The sequence below is a fragment of the Octopus bimaculoides genome, chromosome 19 (assembly GCF_001194135.2).
Source record: "Octopus bimaculoides isolate UCB-OBI-ISO-001 chromosome 19, ASM119413v2, whole genome shotgun sequence".
Classification (NCBI taxonomy): domain Eukaryota; kingdom Metazoa; phylum Mollusca; class Cephalopoda; order Octopoda; family Octopodidae; genus Octopus; species Octopus bimaculoides.
In genome coordinates this window covers 3,090,330-3,099,443 of record NC_068999.1, presented here as the reverse complement: position 1 = coordinate 3,099,443, position 9,114 = coordinate 3,090,330, and the positions used below count along the sequence as shown (strand labels likewise).

The 9,114-nt window shown below is 38.6% G+C and overlaps 1 protein-coding gene across 4 annotated transcripts in view; it reads right to left on the bottom strand.

Annotated features, from left to right (window-relative positions):
• The window catches only part of LOC106880266 (run domain Beclin-1-interacting and cysteine-rich domain-containing protein), a 47,987-nt gene extending 39,082 nt beyond the window's left edge, over positions 1-8,905 (bottom strand). For 2 of the 4 annotated variants that reach the window (XM_014930134.2, XM_014930133.2), the window contains exon 1: positions 2,261-2,466. In XM_014930134.2, the coding sequence (XP_014785620.1) occupies positions 2,261-2,349 (89 nt within the window). In that variant the 5' untranslated portion in view covers positions 2,350-2,466. Of the gene's footprint in view, positions 1-2,260; positions 2,467-3,612; positions 3,871-8,806 lie in introns of those variants that run through there. The other 2 variants (XM_014930135.2, XM_014930136.2) reach the window with 2 other exon arrangements.
• Between the last annotated feature and the right edge of the window lie 209 nt (positions 8,906-9,114).

The window sequence follows — 9,114 nt, the reverse complement described above, 5'->3', positions numbered from 1 at the left end:
CAGGCTATGAAGTGGTGGGTGAAAGGGTTTGAGTGACCAGTTGTTATTTCATCCGATTTCCAACAATTGTTGTGGTGTCAAGAGGAGAAGAGTATGAACGTTTTAGAACTGATCTTTGAGCTTTGGAGAGCATGTGTGTTTCTAAAGGATATGAGATCATACCGGAAATATAGCCATTAAGTAGGGAGGAGGTAGCCAAATGGAAAGGGTGTGAGTAGGAGGGAGAGTGAAGTGGGTGGGTGTATGTATGTATGTATATACTTATATATAGAGAGAGAGAAGAAACTATGCATGTATGTGTGTGTGCGAGTCTGTGTGCATGCATGTGCACATATGCAAGTGTGTGTGTGTGTGTGTATATGCGAGACAAACCTACCCAAATACCAACATACAGAGTGAAAGAAAAAGTTTTTCAGAATTATTGTTCTGGCAGGGAGTAAAGAGACGAGGGCGGGCAGGGGTAACAAGGTGAGGAGGGTTTTGGTTAATAGGAAGGGGTCATTGGAGCAAAAAAAAAAAAAAATAGAGAATAAATTCTAATAGAAGGGGTGAAGCAGAGATGAAGGGGTACAGAGGTGTGTCAGTCTCAATAATGAAGAAAATGAGAAAGGTTTGGAGAGTAAAATAAATCCAGATAAAGCAGGGGTTTGTTATGAAGGAGATTTAGGAGAGGGAGAGAGAGAGAGGAAAAGAGAGAATAGTGATATATACTAAGGTATGAGAGATACAAATATTGGTACCTACTAATAATGTACTTCAGTAGACTACACACATGTAAGTAATTACTAATCTGTAATGGTAGATGTCAAAAGTGAAGAAACATTGAAACTTTGCCAAAATATATTGGAAGGACTTCCAAGTGGCAGACTTCCGAAATTGGTTTTTAAAGAGAGAAATACTGTAACACCAATATGATGAAGGTATAACATCTGTCAGTCATGACACATGAGTGATCTGTTGTTCAAATCAACTGGAGTAACCAGTGAATTATCATATAATATAGATGGTTGAGTATTCCATCAGCATGAATACCTTCAATGTAATTCTCAAACAGAATCAGCATGATACAATATGTGACAGTTGAATTACAGAGACATTCTACCCAGCAAGATTCCACACAGTTTCCATCACTCTGGTTTCACTCATAAGGGATGAGTTGACCTCAATCTGTAGTGAAAGACACTTGCCCAAGATGACAGGTAGTGGGATCAAGTGTAGGGTCTCATCACCACAAGGCAAACTTCTTAACCGTGCAGCCACCATTATAGGCGCATGGGACAAAATGATTTGTGCCATTTTGTCTGTCTTTATGGTCTGAGTTCAAATTCCACCGAGGTTAAGTTTGTGTTTCACCCTTTCAAGGTCAATAAAATAAGTACCGGTTACCCACTGTCGTGCCCCCCCCCGCCACCTCCACACATACAGGAGTACAAAATGATGTAGCGACCTATAGGAGGTTATCAACTGCCTTGATATGGAAGAACATCAACAAATGGTAAATAAACGATGGAATAAGTCAGTCTCTAAAAAACATTTTACAACCGAGATTGGCATTTAATTAAATTGCTTTATCAATGACTGCTGCTGCTGTCGATCGCAGGTACAAAGAAAAAGAAGGTTCAAGGCTATGACAGTACACAGCTGATCGCAAACGAGTCCCAGTTGTTTTAATGAGACAAAAACTAATATCAAAAGGAATATTCTAGAAGATAGCAAAATGTCTAAATAAACAAGGTTTTATTTGGGGATGGTCATTTTTATGTTTTTTCTTCCTAACTCATTGATGTAAGGAAGTTTGCTGAGAGAGACCATTAGTGGTAAGCTTTAAAAAATTAGTACAGGATAATTAAGAAAACAAGTTAATTAACAAAGCTTACTTAATTAACATAATAAATACATGAAGAAGTCTCTAGAGATGATCTTTCAACTTGCTGGAAATAGCAGCAAATCTTTCTCAAAGTCTATCTGCTCTGTTAGAACTGACCTGGTGTTAAACAACAACAACAACAACCAAAACATTATTAGCTGTGAAAGATACACAACGAATCAACACCCACAATTGTTTTGTTTTGTTTGGTTTTCTGTCGTAAATGTTGAAGGAATAAAACTGCCAAGAGGCCAAATGGTAGAATATTTAGAAAATAAAACAAAGACATTTATAAGAATTACCAAGTTCACAAAGAGTACATGCTGATAAGAAGATAAGAGGGTATAGGTAAGAATTATTGAGTTTACAAAGAGAGACAGAGAGGGTACATACCAATAAAAACTGTCTGATTGACTCCTAAGTTTTTGGCGGTAGGCATTACGAGTAGCAAATACTCTTATTTTGGCATAATCTCCTGACATAATCAACGCTTACATTTACAAGCAAGATTTTTTCTAATCCTGAGATGCAGGATATTTGTGGATATCACAGACAGAACTTTGTCAACCGACATTACACAATCAAATGAAGAACCTTGCCCTGTTCACAACGAAAGAAAGTGATAATACAATATTTATTCTGCCCTCCACTATTCACTATCTCACGAGTTTTGATTCGTTATTTGCTGGTAATCCTTATCTCTGGTGATGATATATCTTTACCCACAACCACAAACAGAATTTACAACTGTGCTTTGCCGGAGATTTACTTTATCTTTCGAGATTTCCTATCAAAAAATTTCATTCAATTGTTGAGCAAACTGCCTGCAGGAAGAGAGAGACATTTTGTTTGCTTTAAAAGGAACTTGGTTAAAGCATCAGAATCGTGTCAAAGAAATGGCTGCAGGAACTAAACAACACTGCGATGGTGGTGGTGATGATGATGAGAGTTGGCTGACTGATATGGTGTGTGGGCATTAACTCGGACCAGGCTAAAGTCATTGCACTCTGCTCTGAATCAAACATTTTGATATGATCTGACTGACTGAATAGAGAAGTTTCTAACACCTGGGACATAAGGTGCAAAAGAGATAGTTGAATAACTGTAAACCTACTTTTGGGCCAACCTGTATACACACACACACGACAGGCTTCTTTCAGTTTCATCTATTAAACCCACTCACAAGTCTTTTGATGGCCTGACGCTATAATAGAAGACACTTGCCCAAGATGCCACGCAGTGGAACTGAACACAGAAACATGTGGTTGGGAAGCAAGCTTCTTACCACACACCCACACCTATGTAACTGTGAGATATATATATATATATATATATATATATATATATACACACACACACATATATATAGGGCAGCAAGCTAGCAGAATCATTAGCAAGCTGGGCAAAATGCCTTCTGGTATTTTGTCTGCCGTTACGTTCTGAGTTCAAATTCTGTCAAGGTCGACTTTGCTTTTCATTCTTTCCGTGTTTGTCCCCTCGATGTTTAGCAATAAAGAAATTGTTTTATATATATATATGAGGAGAGAGAGAGAGAGAGATGCATGTGTGTGAATTTAGGAAACAAGTTGATACTGGGGGGGGGGACAAAGCAAAGGGGACAAGACATGGAGGAAATGGTTGATTTAGATGCGAGGTTAAGCTGGACTGATCATTCCTGACCGTTCCGATACAGACAAGGAACAAAACCAGACATAATGATAACTGGTGATAACTGAAATACTTACAGAGAGGAAGATAAATTCCTGAAATTCTGAGAAGGAATTGTCAAGTGGCCACATGATTAGCTAAAATAAGGCTGATAAACAATAGTGATGCCGGTCAAATTGAACCACGTCTGAGGCAGTTAATACGAAACATAAGTTACTCCCATTAATACGAAATGCGAGTCACACTTGTGTCGGGCAAAATGAAATAAATTCCTTTTCATCAAAAAACAGTGGAGTTAGTCCAAGGCAGAAATTGTAACTGAAGCAGACTGGTTTACAATGTCGATAGACTAAATTTCCTCTTTATTATTGCTGTTAATAGAAACTAACAATTAGTGGTGCGTACAGTTACTAATTTGGATGTGGGTGACACGGAGGGAAGGCTAAGTTTGGCTGGCATTTTAACAATGACAGCAATATCAGTTTAGTTCAATAGCACACAGCAACAAGACTAGAAATTATAATAGTGACACCAAAATAAGAGAATAGGGCAACGACAGGAAAGCTGTGAACTACAATAACAGTTTAGTGGTTGAATTAATGAGGGTTTAAATGACATCACGTCAGGGCAACGATGGAAATCATTTGAGAGTGACTGGTGCAGTTTTTGGAGATGTTGTTTTAGGAAACATCTTTAGCAATGATTGCTGGACAGAGGATGTGTTTGGCGTAAAGAAACATTGACATCGTTGAGTGTTTAGATGGCAAGAAACACAGCAAGAAAGGTCAGAGATGAGAGGTGAAATGACAAAGTATTGGACTTGAGAGAGAAACGGTTGAGGTGTGGTGGGACAGGATGGAGGGATTAGAAAGCTGAAGTGAGACACTGTACAACACTCACATTAAATTTAGAAAACAAGTACTGCTGCTATGATGATGATGATGTTTATGCACATGTGTCTGTTGTAGGTGATGATGAATGAAAAGACTAAATTTAGAGACTAAGATGTAATAACAACCATCACTCAGCCTAGTTAATGAGATATGAAAGTATGGCAGGAGGTAGGCAGAGGGGCACAGCTGGACATGAAAACGAGGTGACCGACTAGTTCCTTATAGCCAGATGTGGCCACCCACACTAACGCTAACAACAGCTGCTGCATGATTTGAAATCACAACTAATTCTCCATTAAGGGTGCCAATGCCACCCAACACACAGGAAAAAGTTGTCCTTCACACACTGATCCAATATTGGATTGTGTGTTTTTGTCCGCCTTCAAATTCCGCCATGGTCGACTGCTTTCATCTTTTTAGGGTCAATAAAATAAGTAGCAGTTGAACACTCTGGTCAATGTAATTTGACCCTACCCCCAAACTGCTGGCCTTGTGCCAAAATGTGAAACCAATATAGGACTGGGTTCGCTCTCTGCTCCTACTGAGATCTTTCACTTTTCCTCTGCTAATCTGAATCTGAATGGCACCACCTCTACATCTTAACTACCGCCTTGCTCTGCAACTTCCTGACCCTTTCTTGGCAAAACTGTTTCCCTCCACAACACTGTTCTGCCCACAACCTCACAACACCAACACAAAAACCATACTCGCTGACCAACAAAGTCAATGAAAGTCTAAACAAGCTCTAGGCAACACTCTCCACCCCACACACCAATCGACCAAAATATTATGTTTTTATTGAAGCTTTTCAAAACACCTTTGCTGAACGTTGAACTGAAGCACATTTTAGCTGATACCCACTCTCTCTCTCTCACCTTCTCCTGCACTTTCTTCAGGTTGCGTAACCATGTATTTCCTTTGTGGTAGTGCACCTGTTTCGGTCTTCATTCCTGATCTCTTTCTCTCTCTCTCTCTCTCCAGCCAGGTAACCTTGTACTTCCTCTACAGCAAGACACCTGTTTCGGTCTCTCTCTCTCACTATAACTTTTCATCATCCAACACAAGATCACCTCCTCCAATGCCCCCTCCTCTCTTGAAAGTTTTTTTTTTCTTTTGTCCAGCAAGTACTTGGTGACCCTATCAGTACAGGTACCAATTAAAAGCACCCAGTCCACACTGTAAAGTGGTTGGTGTTTGGAAGAGCATCCAGCTGTAAAAACCTTGCCAAAACTGACCTCGCCTGTAACACATAAAAAGCACTGAGTCCACTCTGCTGAGTGGTTGGCGTTAGGAAGGGCATCCAGCTGTAAAAATCCTGCCAAAATAGTCACAGAAGTCTGGCTCAGGCTTCTGCCTGGCCGGCTCTTGTGAAACTTTCCCACCCATGCCAGCATGGAAGGCGGAAGTTAAACAATGATGATGATAATGGCAAAGACAAATATTCCCATGTATTAAATAACAGTCCACAGCAAGTAGCATGCCTACAGGTCCTATTACAGTTGCAAACAGAGAGAACTGAGTGGCAAATAATTAAATGAAATATCCAAATACACAACACACTTGTTGAGGAGCTGAACAATTGAGATGGCAGCACAAAATGGCATCTACATACACACATACTTGCATAGCAGAAGGCTGGCCACTCTCTTTGTGTTAAACTTTCATTGTATATACATGCATGTGTGCATGAATAATGTAATACATACATGCATGTGCACACACACACACACACACATTTTCTTTTATTCTTTCACTTGTTTCTGTTATTTGACTGCGGCCATGCTGGAGCACTAACTTTAGTCAAACAAATCAACCCCAGGACTTATTCTATCGGCCTTGTTTTGTCGGACTGCTAAGTGACAGGGATGTAAACACACCAACATCAGTTGTCAAGCGATGGCGGGGGGGGGGGGACAAACACAGACACACACACACAAACCCATCTTACCCCACCCCCTCTATTAATGCCAAATTAGAGTTTGTTTCTCATTAATGCTTCATCTCCTCCATGATATTCGGTATATTTATAAAGTTTAAAACCATCTTAATTTCGTTAAGTACGGCAATTTGTCTATTCCTGCTTTCCCCCACCGTCTGTGAGAAATGCTGATCTAACAAACGCTTCTAAAATATCACCACTAACATTTTATATACCAGGAATTTTTTTTTTTTTTTTTTTTTTAATGAGTGTCACTTCCAGACAGAATCAATCCCTGTATTTCATTGTAGTCAGTCTAAAGTGAGTTTTCACAAGCTGAAATGGGTTAAACAGGACTGCAGTTGTGAACATTTGCTAAACCAGAACAATTTTTGAAAAAATAATTCTGGAAATATCTGGGACCAAAAAGAGAATTCTGTTTTCTTTGAGAAAAAACCCAAAAGGTCAGCATTAAATAATGCAGAGGATTACAATAAAAGGAATATTTCTCTGTGTAAATAAAGGCTGAACATATACCTCAGAGGGTGTAGAATAACACTGTCAAATATAACAATTTATATACACACCAGATACATGAACTCTCCAGGTGAAAGAGAGTTTATAGATAGCAACAAAATCAGCTCAAATACACTCAAATGTCTTTACAAAAAGGGACTCATAGAATAATGTAGTCTCTGATAAACAAAAATACAGGGTGGTCATGGCTGGAACGCTTTTGATCTAAGGTCTACTCAACCAGGGAAGACTAGGGATTCAACTACTAACTCCAACAGAGATTTATTTTCTATTTAGTTAAAAATAGAGAGAAAATTAAATGAAAACAATTTAAAGATGAAGAAATATAAAGTCATCATTTTAAGTAGTTTTTTTTACAAGATTAATTGCCAAATATTAAGTTATGAGTTTTTTAAAATCCATCTCCAGCAGGTTTTTCTTTAATTAAAGACTTAATTATTACAAAAATAATAAAGAAGTGTTTATACAAGGGAGGAGACGGAGTTTGAGAAAATGAAATGTCAGCTTGTGAACATTTAAACTTTTAAACATAGACGTCAATTTAGTGCGAATGTGAGTTATTTTTCGTTTAAGACATTCACAAAACAACAAAATTATAAGATGGGGGGAGGGGGCAGAAGGGATGCTGTAACATTCATGGTGCTCTCTCTCTTTCAGGAACATCACTTTTGTAATAAGAAGTTAAACGGTTACACGTCTACCCCGTTCGAGAAAACTTATGACCGAAAACATTGCAGACACGACAATACTGTCAAATGTTAAATAGGGTGGAATTTGAGAAATATTTAGCTTTTTCCTTTTTTGTTTTGTTTTTTTCTAGTAGTCGAAAGATATCGTGGGGCCTTCTTCGCTGTCTTATCACCAAACGACGAAAGATCGTGACAAAACTATACTACAATAAAGTACATTATATTCAGAAACGTTCATTGTTAAAGTGTGCAACCAACGAAGCCTAGTTTACATTCACTCAACACGCAAGTGGTTGATAACCGGTGTGGAGTTACACAAAACTACGACTACAGGCTTAACTCACAACAGTTCCTACATTCGTCACGCTTTATGGAGTGTTCATTTAAATTTCGGGTTGGGTGTGGGGAATTTTGCAGTTTACGTATGACTGAAGCTTTCAATTCATTAAGTGGTAGGAAGGAAAAGAAGCCGCCCGGGAAATCCAGTTGTAGCTATTTGGAGTAGATCTGACTCAGTTTCAGAGCTGATAACAACGTAATACTTATATTAAAAAGTAACATCAACGAATGACATGGGACAACAATAATGTTATGTCATAAATGATTTCAAGTCTGTGACTAATCATTGGATTTCATGTATCGATATTTATACCCGTTCAATGACATTAGATCGTAGAATTAGTCAGAATGTTGTTTTTTTTATATACTTATTGTCGATGGTGACATACAGATGCTTGGTAAAAGAGGGGTTAAAACACCTTAAGATAGGTAATTCCCAGCATTATACATGTATATACACATACATATATTAGTGTCTCCGAGAGAAAAAAAGGAAAGAGAAAGAAACATTGAGAGGGGGGGAACGGTGGAAAATGTCAAAGAAGTTTAAAATGTATAAAAGAAATAAAGAGAAGAAATAGATTAATATATTATCTTAAGAAAAGAAATACATTTCCTTCTCCTGAAGGATAATTCTGAGGGTAATGATGGTCTGCAAGGTGTCTATTATGGAATTAAACATGACTTAATTACGGTAGAAATCCGAGAGAAACATGTGATGTGTCTTTGAGAGAGGAAACGGTTCGGAACAGCTGACGTGGTCGTTATAGGCAATATGGGGGCTTAAATAGAGGGTGAGCGACCAGGGTAGAGTAGAAGTAGTGAAAGAAGGCTCGAAATGGCAAGAATTCTGGTTCTAAGTGGTTATACGGAAGAAATATAAAATATTACTCACCACTGGGACACATCTTCCTCCATTTTGGGTTGTTTAGGCTTCCTGTAGGAAGGGAGATAACTGTGAATCGAGTCGTGACAACAGAGGAGGTGTTTCTCTCCTTTATTGGAACTGCACCCCTTCCACCACCATTTCTCTGCCTTTTTCCCAACCTCTCTCTCGTTCCTCCTCTCTCTCTATCTTTCTCCACTTTGGTAAATGTCATTCACTGTTACCATAGCAATCAAATTGAAACTAACATATCCTCCCCTCGAGTTTGCCAAGCCAAGGTGCCTTTGCGCGGTCACTCGACCTGCTAGAAATAGCAG